The 22,753-nt window shown below is 36.0% G+C and overlaps 1 protein-coding gene and 1 pseudogene across 6 annotated transcripts in view; one reads left to right on the top strand and one right to left on the bottom strand.

The window, feature by feature from the left end:
- Window positions 1–20,604, top strand: part of THOC2 (THO complex subunit 2) — a 135,624-nt gene extending 115,020 nt beyond the window's left edge. The window contains exons 26-39 of one of the 6 annotated variants that reach the window (XM_019657928.1): window positions 1,448–1,576; window positions 2,338–2,469; window positions 2,554–2,738; window positions 3,248–3,426; window positions 3,671–3,773; window positions 4,571–5,001; window positions 5,183–5,241; window positions 6,646–6,777; window positions 11,451–11,588; window positions 11,931–12,000; window positions 12,083–12,240; window positions 14,166–14,242; window positions 14,720–14,765; window positions 20,521–20,604. In XM_019657928.1, coding sequence (XP_019513473.1) covers window positions 1,448–1,576; window positions 2,338–2,469; window positions 2,554–2,738; window positions 3,248–3,426; window positions 3,671–3,773; window positions 4,571–5,001; window positions 5,183–5,241; window positions 6,646–6,777; window positions 11,451–11,588; window positions 11,931–12,000; window positions 12,083–12,240; window positions 14,166–14,242; window positions 14,720–14,747 — 1,821 coding nt within the window. In that variant the 3' untranslated portion in view covers window positions 14,748–14,765; window positions 20,521–20,604. The remainder of the gene's footprint in view (window positions 1–1,447; window positions 1,577–2,337; window positions 2,470–2,553; window positions 2,739–3,247; window positions 3,427–3,670; window positions 3,774–4,570; window positions 5,002–5,182; window positions 5,242–6,645; window positions 6,778–11,450; window positions 11,589–11,930; window positions 12,001–12,082; window positions 12,241–14,165; window positions 14,243–14,719; window positions 14,766–20,520) is intronic. The other 5 variants (XM_019657930.1, XM_019657929.1, XM_019657931.1 and 2 more) reach the window with 5 other exon arrangements.
- Window positions 16,016–22,753, bottom strand: part of LOC109390881 (tyrosine-protein kinase Fer-like) — a 28,216-nt pseudogene continuing 21,478 nt past the window's right edge.

The raw sequence follows: 22,753 nt of genomic DNA on the forward strand, positions 1-22,753 counted from the left end.
TCAGCTATAAAGAAGAAGGAAAGAGTACCAGTTGCAACAATATGGATGGAACTAGAGAACATTATGCTAAGTGAAATAAGTCAGTCAGAGAAAGACAAATATCATATGATCTCACTTATACGTGGGTTGTAAGGAACTGAATGGATGGGAGAAGTGGATGGAGATAGTCTAAGAGACACCGAGGAAGAACTGAGGGTTGTTAGTTGGGAGGGGGTGGGGATGAAGGAGAGGGGAAGGGATGAGACAATACAAATTGGTAATTACAATATGGCATCAGGGATAGAAAAAGACAGTCTGAGGAATATAATCAATAATGTAAATATTTCTCAGGGGGCCAGATGGACTCATGTCCTGTTGGGGAGACAACTTCATAGTCGATGTAGAGGCCTGACCACCGCATTGTATTTCTGAAGCTGATATTGAATAATATTGTATGTCAACTATAATTATATATACATATAGTCTCAGGAACATGGAGTAGAGAGTGGGAACGGATTCAATGGAATTGTAATAGATAAGCATGATATCGGGTGTGGGAGGGCAATACATGGAGGAGGGGGGTTGTTACTTTGTGAGGGTGAAAAGGGTAACTATTGCATTGTTCTGTACACCTGAAACTAACAATAAAAAAAAATCACCACCACGGAATTTCGTGAACCATCGTTGGCACTGATGTTCTTGTAGAGCATTGTCACCATAAACTTTATGCAACTTTTCACAAGCTTGACACGTGTTCTTCCCTTTATGGAAATAAAACAGTAAAATATGGCGAAAATGCACAGTTTGGCCTTCCATCTTCAACTTGTTGTAAAATCTCTAATACTCAACCAAATCGTTCAATTTTTTTTTAGAATGAAGCTTGAACTGTCAGCTGTCAAATGACATAGCAATAACATAGATGCGAATGACTCTAGTACTTCCAAAAATGAACTACCTCCATCTGTTGCAAAAATGCATCATGACTTTTCTGACAACCCAATACATAAAAGCAGGGATGCTTTTCAGTATGGTCACATTCACCGATTTTTTTTTACAGCTGTTTTTTTTCTTAATAAAGTACTGCATTTCGTGGTTTAAAAATGTAATATATGTTACAGCATGTCAGCTGCCTATTTCTAGTTTCTATCAATCTCACCTCTGCTTACTGTCCCTCCAACCCCAGTAGTATCTATAGCTAAGTCTTTGTTAAAGAAATTATGATGTAATAATAATGATCGTTTTTTTTTTCTGTCATTGTAAATCAGCTTTCTGTATAAAAGTTATTTTTGTTGTTGCTTTATGAATGTGCTATTTCCTCACAAAAGCCAAAATCTTTAAAGGTCTCTGGAATTGTAACTATAAAAGGGGAAGATCCATTTTGACTAAACCTACCTGTTTAGTTTATTATGATTTAATCTTTTGAACTAATTTTTACCTTGATTTTTTTTCGAAACATTTTTTCCTATAGGTTTTCTCCGATATAATTTACACAGTCGCAAGCTGTACTGAAAATGAAGCTAGTCGATATGGGAGATTTCTTTGCTGCATGTTGGAGACTGTAACCAGGTGGCACAGTGATAGAGCCACATATGAAAAGGTATGATTAATAAGTACACTTACATTTTACCCATGCATATGACCACTTGCAGTAATCTCTAAGTTGTTAGTTATAAAAAGGAAGCTGAGTTTAAGATTCAGTTATAAAAAATGTTTAAAATCTAAGCATAATTCATCCATTATTAAAAAGGGCTATACATTAATATCATTGAATAAGCTGAACCTTTCTGTAAAAACTCATTCAGATATACATATGTTTTTACATGGAGTCATTAATCTAGTCTACTTACGTTTCAACCTCTGCTATTTTGGGGGACAGAATTTTTCTTTTAAAGTAACAACCTTGGGGCCGGCCAAGTGGCTCAGTTGGTTAGAGCGCTAGCACTGAACAACAGGGTCGCCGGTTCGATTCCCACATGGGCCAGTGAGTTGTGCCCGAGTTAAGCTGCCACTGAGCTGGTGTGGGCTGCAAGCGCACCCTCTCCCCCTATAACTAAGATTGAACACAGCACCTTGAGCTGAGCAGCCGCGAGATGCTGAAGGGCAGCAGCATGGCTCAGTGTGCAACAAGGTTGCTGGTTCAACTCCCACATGGGATGGTGCACTACGCCCTCCCCTCCCCCTGCAACTAGATTGAAAGTGGCGACTGGACTTGGAGCTGAGCTTGCACCCACCACAACTAAGATTGAAGGACAACAACTTGACTTGGAGCTGATGGGTCCTGGAAAAACACAATGTTCCCCTTCCCCAATTCCCCAATAAAATCTTAGAAAAAAAAGTAACAACCTTTTTTCCCCTTAGGAATGTGGAAATTATCCAGGATTCCTTACTATATTACGGGCAACTGGATTCGATGGTGGAAATAAAGCTGATCAATTGGACTATGAAAATTTTCGACATGTTGTACATAAATGGCATTACAAATTAACCAAGGTAAAAAAATGTATTTCTAAAAGGTGGTATTTGCTCTTTATACTCATACTTTTATAATAACAGATTTTAAAATGTTCGTTTTAGGCATCGGTACATTGCCTTGAAACAGGCGAATATACTCACATCAGGAATATCTTGATTGTGCTAACAAAAATACTTCCTTGGTACCCAAAAGTTTTGAATCTGGGTCAGGCTTTGGAAAGAAGAGTGCATAAAATCTGCCAAGAAGAAAAAGAGAAGAGGCCTGATCTATATGCATTGGCTATGGGGTAATACAATTATACTTTAATGGGATTTATGAGACTAGATGACAGAAAGATTCTGAAGACTTTAAAATGTTTTACAGTGGTGAAGTTTATCTTCTGCCTTACTTCAGGAGATTATGGGAGATAATGCGATCATGTTCCCACAGGCTGGTGAGAGTTGCCACTTCTGATTATCAGCTTCCGGTCTATACTGGATGATAATTTCACAAGTCATATATAATAGATCTTGTTTTGGAAGAAATGTAATTTTATCATCAGTTGGGTTATCAGATCTTCAATACTGAAAAAAAAGGCATCTTAGTTTAAGGATTAGTTTATATTGAAATTGTCATTTTTTAAGAACGTATCTAGGTCTGTCTATAAAGACCTTAAGAACTTACTGAAAATTAGTATTTTTTATTCCCTGGAACTAAGTAACAGAGTAAATAACTTGCTAATTTTATTCTTTTAAACCCCATGTTTGTGCTTTTTGATTTGTATTTGTATATTTAAACACTTTGTGCGACTTTCAGCTACTTTGGGCAGTTGAAAAGTAGAAAGTCATACATGATACCTGAAAATGAATTTCATCACAAAGACCCCCCTCCGAGGAATGCAGCTGCCAGTGTACAAAATGGGCCTGGTGGTGGGCCTTCTTCATCGGCCATAGGAAGTGCATCTAAATCGGATGAAAGCAGTACTGAGGAGACTGGTATGCTTATTTGTAGAAATTCATAAGTAATATGCTTTATTTGAACAAACTGAAATGTTTTATATTACATGACAAGTAAAACGCTGGCCTAGTATTACTTTTTTATTCCCTAGGTAACAGTATGTAACTGTCAAGAAGTAATTAATCCTTTGTTTCTTCTAATTAATCTCTAATCAGTTTGCTGTGAAATTGTAGTTTACTTGCATTTAGGGACTCGTCGAATAAAACCTTACCTCTATTTCAGATAAATCAAGAGAGAGATCTCAGTGTGGTGTGAAAGCTGTTAATAAAGCTTCTAGTGCCACACCAAAAGGGAATTCAAGCAATGGAAATAGTGGCTCTAACAGGTAGGAACACTGCGCTCGCTATATGAGTATGCAGATGTCAAAATTCTGAGTTCTTACATGACTAAACTCATTAGATATGAATGGAAGAGGGTAGTAGTTGAATATTATGTAAATCATTTACGTTGGACTTTGACGTTTTGATGATGTGCTTACATCCTCATTATGTTTTGTATAATGTTAAGACTGACTTTGTTCCCACTGCTGGGATATGCAGGGGAAGGTAGGTGGTGAAGTTAAAGCATTTTAGGAGTGAATGTGTGCTGTGGACAAACTGGATAAGAATAATTAGCTTAAGAAACGTCTACACTGATTTAAATCAATGATCCATCCAGCCAAGTAATCTGGTTCCTGATAGTAGCACCTTTGGCTGGCTTGTGGGATAATTTTTGGTTGTAGTCCTCAAAGGTTATGAATTTATTAAAAAAGGGCATCACTTTGATCATTCTTTTTAATCTGCTATTCATGAATTTGATTATTTATTACTTACTGTACTTCCTTTTAACTTGTCTAAAAGTTGTCCTTTAGTTTTCAAAAGGCTAATCTTAGTTGTATAATTTTTTTTTTTTTTAGCTGAGCCATCCCGCCACCTGTTGGCAGCTCACGGCTGCTCAGCTCGGGCTGACTCGAACCACTGTTGCTCAGAGCTCAAACTCTTGAGTGAGCTCTTAACCAACTGAGCCACTCAGCCGGCCCTTAGTTGTATAATTTTTGAAGTCAGTAAGAAACCCTTAATGATCTAAAGCATGAAATATATTTTATGACTGTTTATGTTAAAATCTTGTATTTTTCTTCTTAAGCAGCAAAACTGTTAAAGAAAATGACAAAGATAAAGGGAAAGAGAAAGAAAAAGAGAAAAAAGAAAAGACTCCTGCTACTACTCCAGAGGCCAGGATACTTGGTAAAGATTGTAAAGAAAAACCAAAGGAAGAGCGGCCAAATAAAGATGAAAAAGCAAGAGAGACGAAGGAAAGAACACCTAAGTCTGACAAAGAGAAAGAAAAATTCAAGAAGGAAGAAAAAGCTAAAGATGAGAAATTCAAGACCACTGTCCCCAGCATAGAATCAAAATCGACTCAAGAAAAGGAAAGAGAGAAGGAGCCATCCAGAGAAAGAGATGTAGCAAAGGAAATGAAATCAAAGGAAAATGCTAAAGGAGGAGAAAAAACACCAGTTTCTGGGTCCTTGAAGTCACCTGTTCCCCGATCAGATATTGCTGAGCCTGAAAGGGGCAAGTTTGCCTTTATTTATATTTGTTTACTTTTGCTTTTGTCTCCTTGTTTTGGCAAGTTATCTAGGGACTTTACTGGGGGCAACTAGTACTTGATGACCTTAAAAGTTGGTGATTTTATGAAAATGTTTGGAGAAACTGGAAATATACCTTATTGTGACTATTTCTTTTGTCCCAACAGAACAAAAACGCCGCAAAATTGATACCCACCCTTCTCCTTCACATTCCTCAACAGTAAAGGTTAGTATAGCCTGAGGAAGGCAGCGTCCATGTTAGGCTCACCTGTTTGGAATACGTGTCCTGACTTCCTTCAAGTCTTGTGCCAAGTATTCATTGGAGCCACTGGAGGTTTTATGTTGCATTATAAAATGAATTTTTTGCATATTGGTGGACTGCTATTTTTTCCTATTGAGTATTTTTGTAAAAAAATTGTTAAAACTTCAAGGACCTAGCACTAATTTTGTAGTGTTTGAAAGTGCAAGAGAAATTTTACCCAGAAGTGCCTCACTGCTTTAAGCAGCCTTTTTGGAGTGCAATGGTAGCTACAAGCAAATGAATCTTTTCAGCAGAATGAAGCCTATTTTTTTCGGAATAAATATTGAAGAATGTATAGCGCCGAAGACTTCCTGGATGATATAGGATAAACAAGATACCTCTGAATTCATCAAGCTTCTTGATGAGCATCATACCGATGTGTGCCTTCTAAGAAGGAGTCTTGAAAGGAGTTCCATTTTAAAGTCTCCTTGGTGATCAGTTCTCCTGTAGTTGTGTATATTCAGTGAGCATGCAGCTTCTGTTGTATCTTCCCTTCGAGGTTTGTTTATACCCATTGGGTTCCCAACAAGTTGAACCTTGCGTTACCATAAAAGCAGATGTGGCATCCAGTCCTACCACCCAGCAAAGAGAAACCCCAGGCATTCAACTGCAGCACAAAATCGTGGGTGTAGCCTTCTTGAAGACTCAGGGTAGCCATTCCTTGCTCCATATTTAATTTTTATTCTAAAGTCATCTAATTTCATGGAATCTTTGAATTTGCAGTACGTTGAACTTTAAAAACTGTAAGTTAACTAATTCATCAAGAACACTGTGGTGGAATACCATAATTGATTTCTTTTTCTTTTTTTCAAGTGCTTTTTTTTTTGGTGTGTGTGTGTGTGTGTGTGTGTGTGTGAGGTATGAGATTCATCATCAGAGGCACTTTGCAAAAAAAGTGATTACTCTTTTATAGAATGTATTTTGTTTTCCTGTTAGTATAATGCCACCAAATTTTCTGGTTAGGATAAAAAAATGTGTATATGTATGTTAGAGTCACAGTAAAGTGAAAATTGAAACCTCCCAACTAAAGAAAAACTATGAAAATGTCAGACAGTGTTGTTGTTCTACAGTGACCTCCACTATTTTAAACTTTTTGTGGAGAAAAAAATGTTTTGATTTCTTAAGCCTTTTAATATAACTTAAATGTAACGAAAATTGTGGCATTGACATTTTTTAATTCTGAGCAGAGAAAGATTTTTATTTGTTACATTGCGTACATATAATTTAGTTTTTTAACATTACAATTCCATTACATGGTTTTGCTTTTGTTTTTTACTGTTGATATTCATATAATAATGACATCACGAGATTTATCCTCACAAGAAGTAGCTGGTTTATTTCCAGGTTACAGCCATACTTTCCAAAGTTCCTCTGGGTTCTGAGAACTATGCCAGCTCACCTGTCATCTCCATTCATTTTCTACAGGACAGTCTCATCGAACTCAAGGAGTCTTCAGCAAAGGTTTGAGTCTTTTAAAATCATCATGCCTAAGTAAAGCCAAAAAATTCTTTACTTCATTTATTTAGTAGATACCCTCACCCTAGTAAATTAAGTAAGCTAGTAGAATAACCTTTAAAAATACCTATCACAAACTGAAACAATGGATGGCAATGGTCCCTTTTCATGAGATTGTTATAAAATGTGTTTAATGTGGCAACATTTCTATAATCTTACCTTGCTTGCTGTGTTATGAATTATCCTTTTATGCTTCAAAATCTGGAAATAAATTTAAGGTTTGGGGAAGGCATTGTTGGTTTGTTCTGGGGTGTAGGCTTATTTAATTTCTTAAAACAAATCTGTCAGGCTGTTCTCTGACTTCTTTAGACAACCTGAAAGACCAAAAAATAAATTTGATGCAGTCACATAACTGTTCTAAAAACTGAGCCCATCTCAATCCATAAAATTCTTTATATCGCCTCTGCTGAACTACCTTTTTGGTAGTTGTAGCATAATATCAAGAAATATGGTTAATGTAAACTAATCATTTTCCTGGAGGGGAATACTCAACTTCATGGTTGTGTTTACATGTCAGTATTACTTCTTGCCTATTACTCTATTTTCTTGAGTATTCTACTAAAAATAATGTGCAGTTTGTGTATCTTATTACAGAGTTCTTTTCATTATTGTAGTTGAATTGTCCGTTGTTCATGTTATTTTGTCTTTATTATTATAAAACTTGTACCCTCCTTTACTTTGATTTTCTACTTTGCCTCCTTTTATATCTGCTAAATATGATTCTTTACTGGTGGACCAATACAAAATGAAGTTTTGAAACAAAGTCAGTTGACATTATTAACTGCTTTTAGATCTATAGCTTTAAAATGAAATGTATGTGGATATTGGGCAAATAAGCATTAATTTTTAACAATTTAGATTAGCCAATGCCTGTGTCCTGAAATTGTAGCATTGTTTTCAGAATATGCTGTATTAATCAAGAGTATCAGCTGTACTGTGAATGCTTTCTTTTAAAGTAAAACCTTTTATTGGCTAAATTAAATATGTATTGCAATATAGTAGGTTTTCATAACCAGTTTGGGATTGTGTATGTCAGTCTTAACCATCAGTGGTTTATGTGGGCTATTTTAAATTAATGGATTAACAATGTTACCTTGTATTTATTTCCTGAAACATACTTTGAAGCAGTTTGAAACCTGCTGTTATAGTTAACTGGATTTTCTAATCAATTATGAAGATTATGGTTCCTTACATTTGTGAAAGCCTTTTGAAAATAAAACATATGTGAGAGAAACATATGTTATCTTATTTCATGCTCATTACAGTGCTGTGAGGTAGATAGGACAGGTGGTAGTGTCTTTTTGACAAATAAGAGACTAAAAAAGTTCTTGATCCTTGCCCAGTGGCATATAACTTGTCAGTACTAAAACTTGGACTACAGTTAAGGTTCCTCAGGTGTTCTTACCACAATGAAAAAAATTATAAGAAAAGAAATTAATGGCTCCTTGATTCTTAGCACTCATTTCAACAGTAGTTGACAGGGTTCCTAACTCCTGTGTTTGTCTTGTTTTTAATCATAGTGATTCAAGTCACTCTTCCTACCCCCTCCCTTTAAATAAAGATTGGGAGTTTTTGTGCATTTAAAATTCAGTAGATTCATTTCACATTCAACCAGAAAACTTTGAAAATGGCAGGCATATGAACACACTTGTAAAAATTTTATGACTCATACCACTTTTCAGATCCTTAGTACTTAGTATGGTACCTGGCAATATTATTCAGTGTTCAGTAAATATTTGAAATGAACTCTTAGATCTTTGAACTTTGGTAAAGCATCCAAAGTTGACATTTTAATAGTGTATGAATAGTAAAAGAATTCACTGGACTTTGAATGATCTCTAAAATTGATGATCTATGTGCACTCACTGTTCCTGGGGTAGCTTTTACTTTTTAGAGGACTTGAAAGACGTGTCTTTTTTCATGTTGTCTTGTAACTCTTACATATAAAATTGTTCCCCTGCTTTAGTTTAACCTTTTAGTTATGCCTTGGGATCCTCCTTTTTTATATAAAATTACTTAATATTTTTACTTTCTAATCCATATTAAAATGTAATGCATGGACTTGGCTTTTCAAGTAAGATTAGTTAAGGGAGAAAACTCTAGTTTAGTATCCAAATATTTTGTCAGTTCACTGCCCACCCCCAATTTCTAATTGGCGGTTTGGGTCAGTTGTGTTTTTACCTGGCAATCCTACCAGCTACATTTGATGAAGATTGTGTGAAAAGTATGCTCCTCTAGCCTAGTTTCTCTGTAATTTAGGAGGGCAGCAATAACCACCTCAGATGAGAAGGCAGCTTTTAATTCTGTTTACCATCTTAAAACAAGCATTTACAATCAAACCCAAGTCTGCAAGTGAGGCCATCTTTATATATTTGTAGCCTTAATCAAATCAATGTAACAGTGTTCTCTTAAACAGATTTTGAAAATCAGTCATTGTTTTTCGAACCTAATGATCCCAATGTCAAAAATAAAAGCAAATCAAAAACAAAATTCAACAACACTACATGCAAATCAATGTAACAAATCATTAATTTTATTTGACACACATGTATTGAATATTCACTGTGTACAAGGCACTAATAAGTGTTTAAAAGTAGAAAAGGCACATTAGCTTTCCTACCATACTGGAAACTGTTATGGACAAAAATAAATGATATGAAATTAACAGAACACCTGGCACAAAAAAGGTTAATATAAAATAATACGAGTTCACTGAAAAGTGAGTTGCAGAGTTGAGGGACAAACTGCCTGATGGCTTTTGAACCGTCTTCGAAGCCTAAGTAGGATTTTAAGAGATTAAGGTAAACGTGAGCAACCATACTGGTGAAGAGAATTGGGAAGGATGTTAGGGAGCAGTGGTAGCCACAGCACCGAGTGCATTAGGTTGCTCCATATTAGGATATAATTATGCAAAGATTGCGAAGAGCTTGGGATACCTAAGTGAAGGAATATGCATTTTATTCCATAGGTAATGAGAGACTATGTTTTGTGGAAAATAGTATTGTGATCAGAATTGTTCTCTTAGAATGGTAGAAATAAGGAATAGAATTGAGTACATTTCTAAACTAAGAATTTGTAGGTTTCTCAATTCCTTGCAATACAGAATTCAAGTTAGGCACAGTTAAAAATGTTCTTGTGGGGAGTGGGTTGTACACACATGCGTGTTTATTTGTAACCACAAACTATTTTTTTGCCTTATTGGGAAAATTAAGCAATACTTCCCTTAGAGAAATCTTCTTTGAGTATTGCAGTAATATTTCTTTTGTCTTATCAGTTTCATGATATGAAATACATCTCACCATTCGAAAATCTTGAAGTGTCATTTAGGGCATTACACCCAGCAAGAGTACATTCTGGACAAGCACTTTTATGACTGTTTCTCATTCTCTTGCTCTTTGTTATTAATGAACATTTTGTCTATTTCAGTTGATCATCAACTTTTAAACTGAAATTTTAAAGAATCTACTTCTGCACTGTTATGGCAGTATTTCTGAGCCAGCTGAATTGAAAATATTTGGTGGTGTTAAAAAATAAGTGTTTCTTTAATTCTCAAACTGATGGTTGTCTTTTTTCATGTATTCCTTTGAATACCAAAGGATTTCCTCGTGTAAAAATATTTGGCTTTTGATTCTCTATTCTTTTAATTCCTAACGTATATCTAGAATTGTGTAGTTACGTAATAAGTTATATTCAGTATTCTGCCTAAAACTTTTAGTGTCTTAAATTAAGCATAAGCTTTTAATACAGTTATAAATGCTGTAAGGTTAGGTATCTGATTACTTCCTTAATATTTTCTTTTATAATGGATTTTCATATTTACAACTTGCATAGTAAGGTTAGCTCTTAATTATTTAGAGTTAGCAAATCCTTGATCTTTGGCTGTTTTATTGCCAATGGGCCTTTTGGTAGAGGAAGAATAGGCAGAGGAGAACACTGATTCATCATTTTTCAGTCTTTGAATTGTTATATCATCCTCAGCTGACAACTAATGTTGCTGAGTTATTTAGAACCAGTAAGACAAATTTCACAGTTAGTTGTGATTATTTGATAGAAATTGGAGTGCTCTCAAAAGTATAGAATATGCAGCCTTTACATTCGTAAAAATAATTTAGGTTAATCTATGCATGGTGTATGCTGAGGCAGAAAAACTTATTAGTCAGTCATGGCTAGGCTTTATTTTATACTTTTGCTCACTGTCATCTGTTGCCTATCAATAGATAATAAAACTAGTTAAAATTTGCATGATTGTGTAGAGGTTTGTATTTTTTTTGCAGTAAAGTCCAGTAACTATTTGCCACATATTGACTCTGGTAATGGTGGTTATAGGTCTTCACAGTAGGGCTATAAAAGGAACTAGAGCTTGTGAATTTATGAATGAGTCACAGTTGAGGCAGGAGTGAACTGATTGACTTTAAATGATAATTTTTATAAGACCAAGAATTGAAGTCTTTGCATAATTTGTGCCATGTTGTTTTATTTTATCTTTTGTAATCCAGACAGCTGACCAGTTTTGACTTTGGGTCTAACTACCAATTGTCTTTCATTAAATAAACAATCAAGCAAATGATGCCCGTACTGGAAAACTAATAATCTTTAGTAATATTGCCTTAATTTAACAGCTCTACCTTAATCATACTCCTCCATCACTGTCCAAGAGTAAGGAGAGAGAAATGGACAAGAAAGATTTGGACAAGTCAAGGGAAAGATCCAGAGAAAGAGAAAAAAAAGATGAAAAGGACAGGAAAGAGCGGAAAAGGGTTTGTAATTTTTAAAACTAGTTTGGAAATCTCATTATCCTGTACAGTGGTGTGTTTGTTGCCTTTTTTAAACTACTAGTTTGTTGCATGGCAATCTGTTATTTAGTGTTTTAACTGGTATTTTCTCCCTAAAGTGTGTTTGCATCTTCTACAGTAATAGGGAACTTCAACCTAATAATCTCTTCCAGCACTGCTTATCTTTCATGTCATTTTACCAAGTATATGAAACTACCACAAATATTCTTCAGTGCTAGTTAACTGTGCCCTTTTTGTAGAAAAATTATTACTTTGAAACAAAAACATAAACTCTTGATCAATGTAGTTCACAATTCTTGGTTCTAGGATCACTCAAACAATGACCGGGAAATACCACCGGACTTAAACAAGAGGCGAAAAGAGGAAAACGGAACAAGTAGGTAGACTTATTAATACTTTTGAAGCAATTGTCAAACTGAATTGGAAAAGGCTTTCATGATTTTCTTTTACAATTTTAGTGGGGGTTTCAAAACACAAAAGTGAAAGTCCATGTGAGTCTCCTTATCCAAATGAGAAAGACAAGGAAAAAAATAAGTCAAAATCATCAGGCAAAGAAAAAGGCGGCGATTCATTTAAATCTGAAAAGATGGATAAAATCTCCTCTGGTGGCAAAAAGGTAAATTAGGAAAACAAAGAATCAGTGTACTTTTCTTAGAAAATTAACCCTTTGAAAATTTAGCAAGTATTGAGGTTTATTCTAGTCAAATAGCCTTTTGTTGTTTGGGGATGGCAGCACGAGGCATTAGGGGAGGGAGGGGACGTTATCTGTGGAATTCCAACCAGTTCAGTCCCAAATTACAAATTACGGGGAGGGTAGAATTAGTTTACCTCTGAAATTCCTTTCCCCTCTATTAAACTTCCCCCTACTTCTGTTCACTGAGTTTCAACCTTTCTTTTTGTGTTTTCTTTTTCCTTCACCAACAAATGCTTTTAGTTTCTCTTCACTCATGTGATTAAAATATGGTTAGATGTATTCTTGCTGATCGCTCCACTGTCATAAAGTTTTTATTAACTGTGATTTTAGATCGCTCCACTGTCATAAAGTTTTTATTAACTGTGATTTTAAACTTTTTTATTACAGTTTCTTCTAATAAACGTATGTTTGTAATTTGTAATTGATTTTAAAAATAACTGTAGTGTGCATTATTCTCTTAAATACTAATGGACGATATTAAAAATATATCCCATGCATCTGTCATAAAGTAAGCAAGTTGTTACTAAAGTGTAAAGTGTTTACAAAGTGTTATTATGGTATAGATTCAAAATATATGCCATATGTTTATAGTTCTAAAAAGCAGTTTTGGAAAATTACAAGGTGATAGTTTTAAAATTTCTATATGCTTTAAAAGGGAGGCTGCGCCTGTTAAATAAGTATTTTTTTAAATTGAGGTAAAATGCACGTAACATAATATTTACCATTTTAAATTATAAGTTCAGTGGCATTTAGTATATTCACAGTGTGCAATCATCATCTCTATCTAGTTCCAAAACATTTTCATCATCCCAAAGGGAAATTCCATACCCATTAAGCAGTCATTCCTCATTTCCCCCCTACCTTTATCCCCTGGCAACTATTCTACTTTCTGTCTGTGGATTTACCAATTTTGGATATTTCATGTAAATGGAATCGTATAATAATGTGGCTTTTGTGTCTGATTTCTTTCACTCAGCATAATGTTTTTGAGATTCTTCCATGGTGTAGCATGTATCAGTACTTCATTTGGCTAAATAATATTCCATTGTATGACTAGACCACATTTGTTTATCATTCGTCAGTTGATGGACTTTTGTGTTGTTTTCCACCTTTTGGCTATTGTGAATAGTGCTAGTATGAAGTATTTGTTTGAATACCTGTTTTAAATTCTCTTGTGTGTATACCTAGGAGTAGAATTTCTGGGTTAAATGGTAATGCAATGTTTACCTTTTTGAGGAACTGCCAAACTTTTCCACAGTGGCTGCACAGTTTACATTTCTACCAGCAATATATGAGGGTGCCAATTTCTCTACATCCTTGTCAACACTTGTTATTTTCTGTTTTTAAAAATTATTTTTATTTTACTTATTATTATAGCCATCCTAGTGGGTATGAAGTGGTATTTCATTGTGGTTTTGATTTTTGCATTCTTTAATGACTAATGATGTTGAGCATCTTTTCATGTGCTTTTTGGCCATTTGTATATCTTCTTTGGAGAAATCTATTCAGATGCTTTGGCCATTTTTTAAATTGGACTTTGTCTTTTTGTTGCTCAGTTGTAAGAATTCTTTATATAGTCTGGTACTAGACCCTTATGAGATATGATTTGCAAATATTTTCTCCTATGCAGTAGGTTGTCTTTTCACTTTCTTGATAGTGTTGTTTGATGCATGAAAGTTTTTACTTTTGATGAAGTCCAATTTTGTTGTTGTTGCTTGTGCTTTTGGTGTCATATTAAATAAGTTTTTGAAGAAAACTTTATGACTGGTGGGTGATTGAAAAGGGATTTTGAGCTGATTTTTATATTTGGTGTTCCCTTCCCCAACTAATTCCACCATTCCTTATAGGAGTCCAGGCATGATAAAGAAAAGATAGAAAAAAAAGAGAAACGGGACAGTTCAGGAGGAAAGGAAGAGAAGAAACAATATCCTTTTCATCTTATTGATGCTTTTAATCAGTGCAATGAAAAGCCTTGATACTGGTCATATTTTGAATCATTCCCTTGTGGCGTAAATCGTATGATTGTGGCGTAAATGCTTCTTTTAAATGGTCTCTCCATTTAACCCTCTCAAATGTACAAAATGTGGAAGTGGGAGGCTTGATATATATTTTTTAACTTCTTTGGTGACTGAGGTTGTTTTATGCCACCAAGGGATTTAGAGTCCCTCTGGCTATGTTATCACTGAGAGGAAGAAAGGGAACACAGAGTCCCTTGGGCTGGGGGTATGGGGAAATGAAGGGCAAGATGGTGCAGTCGAGTACAGCTGGTAGAATTTGAGGCTACCAGGCTGGTCACAGCTAAGTAGGCCTGCAAGCTGAGGTATTGTACTAAAAGATGAGACACCGTACTTTTTTTTTCTTTTTTTTTTTTCAAGTTGTTTTCCCTTAATTTGTCATCTACTCATAAGTCCTCGGACAAGCACAGATAATGAAGACTTTCAATCAAGGTGAGTGTTCTCTCACCTCCTTTTCATTTGAAGGGAAATTTTTATAAAATGAGGTCTGATAATGTTGAAGAAGCTAGATCCATTTTGCAGGGTACAGCTAGAATTTTTCACCCCAATATAATGACTAGGTCTTTGTGTATAGATACAAAACAAGAGTCACACTTATTTTTGAGCTCTTTTCATTTTAAGCTTGTTGATTAGCTATGCATTTTTTTTTAGCACCAAGGTGTATTTAGGAATATCTGGCTTTCTCTCCACTGCTAATTCCCATCTTGTCTGGATACTTAATTACATTTTTAAAGAGCCTATAGCCTTGTTAGGTGGTGGAGGTATCTGCATTTTACAGGTAGAGAAACTGAGACTGAGAGGTTAAATTGAAGAGGGTGACAGATAGTAGCTGGCAGAGCCAATACTTAAACATAGGTCTTCTTGCCCTTTAGTGTAGTCTGTTCCTTTGGCCTTTTTCATGCAGACATGTTATTTAGAGATTTTTTGTTTTAGTTTTTGTGCCTCTTTTTCTACCAGTGCCCAACTTTTGCAAAACCAAAAAATATGGTCTGTGCTTTTAGTTCTGGAATTTAAAATATGCAGCTTTGTTTTCAAGGTAGTTATTATGCCTTATGTGAGATTTATCGTGTTTTAACCATCTTAGATAAATTGTATGTGGACAGTAGTCCACTGTCTTAGTGTACAGTGAACCAAATACAGACTTTTCTGAGCACTCAGGTCATCATATGAATAGTTATTGTTTGGTGATGCCTTAGGATTGTTGAGGTATGTAGGAGATTTGCCCTCTACATTTAATGGTTCAGTATGGCTGTATTTGAAGTTATTGATTCTTTTGTGTAATCAATTTTCTGGTTTCTATATTAGTGGTCACTTTTTGTTTAAAGATTTTATTGGGGAATTGGGGGAGGGGAACAGTGCTGGGGAATCGGGGAAGGGGAACAGACAAGTTGCTGTCGTTTTTGTTCTTCAGTCTAGTTGTGGAGGACGTTACTTCACTGGCCCAAGTTGGCACTATCATTGCGCTCTTCCCGGGTGAGGCAGATCAGTCGCAGGCTTCTGGATGGCCGCTCAATGCGGCTGCTGGCTACACACGGTAGCCCATGGCAACCCACTGCCACAGGGGCTGCAGCCTACGCCGTCGCTGGCGACTCACAGCAGCCCAGCTCCAGGTTGAGCTGTTGTTCAGCATCTTAGCTGTAGAGGGCAGTGTCACTGGCCCTCATACGTGGGATCCGAACCGGGGCCCTCTGGCGTCCCAAGCCAGCTCTTAACCATCGCGCCACTCGGCCGGCCCCCAGCTGTAACTTCTTAATGATATAAAGTATACTTGCTGTCTGTACCCTACCCCTCATATGACCTGCTGCTTCTAATCTTTTGTGAAACCAGATAGATAACCAAGTCTGTTTACAGGTATTTATGAGAGAAATGTCTGAGAGCCTGTTGTGTATAGATTTTGTCATAGTTGTTTTGGTTGCAAAGCAGGGACTTGAGGCTGCTAAATAGGTAACCTTGTGAGTAGTGGTGAGCTTTTTCTGCTTTGTTATTCTGTGCTTGTTGTCTAAGTAGTAGAATAGGGTAAAATGAGGGCATTTGGAATTTAGTGATTTTTAAAATAGCATTGTAAAAGAAATAAGCATTGCCCATTCTTCCATTGTAGCCCTCCCCTGCCCCAACAAATACCTGTCTTCCCTATTGAATTATAAACTCTTAGTCTTCTTCTTTTTCTAATTCTTTTTTTTACTTCTTGCTTTCACATGGTCTCCTTATTAAAGAAAACCAAAAAAAAAAAAACCTACCTCTTACATCTTCGTTAGTAATGGGCCAACCATAGTCACTGACGACTTTCACTGTGATTTTATCTGTCTCTTCACTCAGTACGTAAATATTATCCTTTGGTATGTGAAGGTCATGCTACATATTTCTTTGAGTTCTTCTTTACACAGGCCATTGATTTGTACTTTGCCTCTCTATAGAATCTCTCAGGACCAAAGGCATGAAACTACTGACCTGGGTGTTAGATGATAGGTTGGTGGTATCCATTGAGATACCCTTTTAAGATACATTTAGTTTGATGTTCATCCTGTTCATTTCGTTGTTGACCAGTTATTTACTGTACTTCCTTTCTGGCTGTTTTGGCTGCCTACTATTGGATTCATTGTAGGGTTGGTCAGGTCTTTCTGTTGTTCTCCCTTTACCTTTATTAGAGGTCTCATCATTTTGGACTGGCATTATTTACCTTTAGGTTACTTCAACTCTTTTGCTCCCTACTCCGCTTTTTCTTTATTTTACATTCTACCAAAAGAGAGCTGCTGCATAGGTCACATTTCTGTGATTCAAATATGTCATTAATTGTAAGATTCATTATTGGTTTCTAGAACTGTTTTCTGAGAAGGGTGAATAGAGAAATGACTGACTTGTAAATATCACCCTGATTTTCAGAAACCTTGAAATGATTGCATTAGAATTAAGAAAATACAGTGTGTAAATGTGACCCAGTTTAAATTCCTTCCAAAGTCTTTTGTTTTCTTGTTTCATAATTTCAGTTGCACAGTTCTTTCTGCTTGTTCTCTGTATCTTCTGTTACTTCTTATTGCTAAAGTCTTTGTCCAAATTCCTTATTTCTCTTTGATTTAGTCCCTTGAACACTACTAGCTGCTTTGCCTTTAATCTTTTCCTCTAACTATTAAAATTTCCTTCTTAGAACCATCCTTTAACGTTTTAGTTTTGATTTCACACATGTGGTCCTTAATTCATGAATATTGAGTTCAGCTAACTTTCTGAGATTCATTTTTATGAACCAGATCCTGTGCTGAACTGAGCCTTGCTCCCAGACTTTGAGAAGCTCAATCTTCTTCAATTTATTCTTGATTTCAAAAAATATTAGCAGTTAACTCTATTATATCCATCTATATTTGTAATATACTACATTCCTATTCTAATCCTCCAATCCAATGAGACCTAATATATTTTGCAGATCCATCTCTCACCTCAAGTCTCATATGTGTAACCAACTCTTTTATCCTTTAAACCCAAAGTTGTAAATACTCAGCCCTTGGGCATAATGTGGCTTGTTAGATGTACCCTTCTGGGACTCACAGCAATATTTAACATTTTTAAAAAGTGGTTCCCTTTAAAAATCAGGAGAGTTGACAAAAATTTAAATTTCAGTTTCTCTTGACGAATTGGCATATCTGGCAATATTCTGTCTTAATTTCTGCGTGGCAACAATTGGCTAGACCTGCCTAGGCGCTGCCCCCCTTATGTAGAGAATGGGTCTTTTTTACAGTTTACCTCAATCAGTTGCTACCGAGCTTACTTTGTTTCCATGATATACTAACCTTTGTAAACAATGTATTTTGTAATTATTGTTATGAGTGTTTTTTTCTTCAGTCCATACTTGGAAACTACCCTCCTAAGGGCTCGAAGATTGCTTATTTGGGGACTGTGTTGCCATATTGAGGCATAGTCCTAGATGCTGGTAATATGTGTTGAAGTAGGTAGTGTTCATTTAAGTTTCTTTCTCAGTAGTTTCCCATTACTTACATGTGTGGGGCCTTGCCTACAGTGTCCTAGTCACTGATTCTTACATATATATGAGTATGTTACATACTCCTCTCCTTAGATTGTAATCTTGTTAAAGGCAGGAACTTCATCCCTGCCTTCTAGTCAAACAACCAAGTGTTTTATTTATAACCTGCTATGTTTCAGCTACTCTGTTTACATGGAGAGCTATGTACAAAAGTATTAAGTATATCTCTTTGGGGTTGATAAGAAACAGCACTGACTTCTTTTTGTCCTCAAAAGAAGGTTCCATTTATTTACAGCATTTGATAGTATACTGTTCAAAAAGAAGTTGCTTTGTGTGCTACAACGTATTTTTTGAGGGCAGCATTTTTATGCTTTCATTTGGGTCTGTATGTAGTAGCATTGAATGTGTACAAAAGTTTTGCTTGGTTGAAATGATAGATACAAACTATTTTTCTCTTCGTTATCATCTTTATGCTTTTAAAAGTACTGGGTGTAGCCATAAAAAGTAAAAAAAAAAGTACTGGGTGTGAGTTCTGTGCACTGACATTCATGGGCACCAAACAGTTGGAGAGCACAGGAGGAATTTCCCGTTTCATCTCTTCCACTTAAGGTAGACCAAAATATTCACTAAGGGGCTGTGCTGTTTTTTATCTGGACATATAGACATGAGCGCTTACAAAAAGCTCCCATACCACATGTACCCTTGAGTGTGACTATCCTCTACACACGCATTTATCCTGAGAGGCACTGATAGGTATACAAAGATTCAGGTCAACACAATCCCAGTTTTAGCTCCAAGTTACATTGTATCTACATGAAACATCCCAGGAAGTGTGTTTGCTATGTTAAGCATTCCTAGGTAGCAGTATAGGATAAATGAAGGAACACAGTGGAATTAGGATGGCTGTCCCTATGTCTTTCTCCTATAACTTCTTTCTTCCTCATAAATGTTCATTTGACTTTTTAGCTGTCAACTGCATCCATATATGAGTTTCTACTTGGAGTAAGTATAAGTGAATATGAGAGAGAGAGAGGGAGAGAGAGAGAGAACTAGGATCATGAAATCTTGACAGTTTCAGACACTAGTAAAAATGGAGGGAACTAAATTCTGGGATGCCTTCTTTGAGGTGAAGGCACTTAATGAAAAATAATCTATTAATTCAGTGGGCTTGTATTTTATAGTTTCTCTAAAGCATTTTTTTGCTCTCAAGAGTACTCTTATGAGGAATCTATGAACTATTGAAGCTTTTCTTAGATCCTTCTTGGCGAATTTGATCATAAAATTAGAGCGCGCGCACACACGTGTGTTTATAAAAGCATACCTCTGATAAGAAGGCTGAATTTATATTTGTCTTTCTTTACTTTGATCACCAGTCTAGCTGCACTTTTCTCCTGACCACCCTACTTTCCAAACTTCTTGCTGTCACAGCTCTCTATAAAATAACATCATTTAAAATCAGCTGCCTCGGCCCTAAGGGAGTGCTCTTTCATGAGGTCATTTCATGCAGTTTTCTGATGGCCTGACAAAGTAGTAGGGCATGGTAGAAAATAGGCAAATGCCAACCTAATATGGCAGGGCTTATTTCTGGCAAGAAAAAAGAGGAAAAAAACACAAGATGTCCAGATAATTCCCAATAGAAAATGATGTTAATAAAGGTAATCTTGTCTTAGCAGAGTAGAGGGACACTTTTTGTTGGAATGTATCCTGCAAAAATGACATTACCAATGCAGTTTATAGCACCGATAGAGTAGAGTTGTCTAGGATGGAGGGCAGCCAACTCTGAACTGAGCCTGATGTAGAAACCCTTTGAGAAACATCAACTGTCCTAGGCGTGAAAAAGATAGATCAGTGTGATCTCTTGCATTCTTACTTACAGTGGTTAAAAGTGGCCCATATATAAAAAAAATAGTTAATAATAATAAAAAATTAGAGAATATTCCAGGTAATATGGTATAAACTCATTGTTAATGAGAAGAAAATACGATTCTGCTGGAGGATAGAGTCCTGAAGGCTGAGTTTGGGACTGTTTCATCACTATGTGACTTCCTTCTTGATGGCAGTTTTCTTTCTGAAGTTCACTGAACTTGGGGCGGGTTTCAAGTTTGTAATCTCAACACCTCAGCACTATTTTATAAATACACTCGGGACACTATTGAGAGACTGACATCCAGTATCTTCTTTCCACTTGCTCTTGTGCTTGCTGATTTGTCATTCCAGGGTATGGACAGACCCCTAAGCTGAACGTCTCCCAGAGGAGGATGCCAAAGCTCCACGCGTCACTCTCAGAACGATATCTCCCATAATTCAGAGCTTCTGGTGCTGTCCATTTAATGGGAATCTGCTTTAAGTCAGAAGATGAATACAAACCGCCATCCTCTTGATGAGACATTCCAAAGTCATTGATTTTCAGAACATTATTTTCACCTCCAGGCAGTTTCTTGAAGCAAGGTCCCTGTGCATACAGTTTTTACGCAAGATTCGTCATCCAGAAGCAGCATCTAATGAAAATTTCACTAACTGTTTTAGTTCATCCTTCTTTCTCAGAAAGGAGAGAAAATCGCCTCCTGGAAACAGTTCCTTAATGATGTAGATAGGCTGTATTTGTGTGCGAACTCTTATAAGTTTGACAATATTGGGATGATTATATTGCTTGAGGATTTTGCCTTCTTGTAAAAATTTTAATTTCACTTCCTGGGAAAGAGCATCTTTAAATGTTTGAACAGCAATAACAGTTTTATTCTTTAATGTGCCCTTAAATATGTCATCAGAATTTCCCTTGCCCTGTAATTCTCCTGCTATGGCATCTTCGTGATTGAGAACCTATTTCTTATTCTAATTATGGCCATACTGATACCATGATACTCTTTATTGGAACATTGACTTTTTTTGCTATTTAAAAAATTGAGATGAAATTCACGTAACATAAACTTGCCATTTTAAAGTGGTTTTTAGTATATTTACTATGTTGTCACCCCAAAGAGACCCAATGCCCATTAGAGTTACTCCCTATTTTCCCCTTCCCCCAGTAATACTTTGGAAATGATTTATTGTATTTTCTGTTTCTATAGATTTGCCTGTTTTGGACATTTCATAGAAATGAAATCATGCAATATGTGGCCTGTTGTGTCTGGCTTCTTTCACGTAGCATCATGTTTTCAAGGTTCATCCATGTTGTAGCATGTATCATAACTTCATTTCTTTTTATAACTGAATAATATTCCATTGTATGAATGTATACCATATTTTCTTTATCCATTCATCAGTGATGGACAGGAATAATGATTTTTAAGTATTAAAATTGTAAGTTCAACATTATTGTATCCACAATTAAATTGATAATATCAAGATTATACATGGTGTGAACAGAATGTTGTATAGAAACGATTATGTAAATTATTTGTTAGCATTTCATGCAAGTGTGATTATTTCCTAAGGCTCTTCTAGCTCTGATTTTATGAAATGTGAATGTAGTATTTTCATCAATAAAGTTTAATGCATTAAGCATTAGTTTAAAAATTGAATGAGAAAAATGTTAGGCAGATAAGAAGTTATTTGCCACGTGTTGTATTAATCATGTTTTGAATTTATTTCAATATGCAGTATTTGAAAAATGTCAATACATAAAGGAAAGGAAATGAGTATAATTAAGTCAATATATTTTTAAAGCAACTTTTATAATTTAGCAGACATTGCATCTTAATATAAGTCACTATTAAAATCATGTCCTTGTGAAAAATGTGATGTCATTTTTTCTTTTTTGTTGATCATGTAAAATTGGTTTCTTCTCATTGCTGTGTTCTGTTTACTTTTCACAAGCTATTGCTTGCCCCTGTGGAATGTTTTTCCTGTTTCTATTTCATTTTTCCTTCTTCCTCTCCCCCCACCCCTCCCTCTCTCACAGTCAAAAATGTTCAGCATTTTGTTAAGTCATCATAGTGTCCCTATCTTTAGTGGTTTCTGAGAGGGAGCAATGGGAAATACACAGATATTTCATCGTTATCTTGGGACTTAATTCAAGCCTTTGTTATTGACAGAACTCATAAATTTTTTTTCTTTCTTAAAACAACCTCCCTCCCTCCCTCCCAACCTCCTTCCCTCCCTCCTTTCCTTCCTCTTTCCTTCCTGCTCCTTCTCCTCCTCTCTCCATCCCTCCCTCCCTCTTTTTTTTTTGAGCTGAGCCATTCTGCCACCTGTTGGCAGCTCAGCGGCTGCTCAGCTCAGGCCGGGACTCGAACTGCTGTTGCTCAGAGCTCAAACTCTTGAGTGAGCTCTTAACCAACTGAGCCACTCGGCCAGCCCTCTCCCTCTTTTTTACCTCCTCTTCTTGCCTCTTCTTTCTCCCCTCCTCCCTTCCTCCTTTTCTCTCTCTTTTCCTCCCTCCTTCCATCCTTCTCTCCTTCTCTTCCTCCTTCCCTTTCTCCTTCCTTCCTCCCTTCCATTTTCCTTCCTT

Source organism: Hipposideros armiger, unplaced genomic scaffold (assembly GCF_001890085.2).
Source record: "Hipposideros armiger isolate ML-2016 unplaced genomic scaffold, ASM189008v1 scaffold_281, whole genome shotgun sequence".
NCBI lineage: Eukaryota > Metazoa > Chordata > Mammalia > Chiroptera > Hipposideridae > Hipposideros > Hipposideros armiger.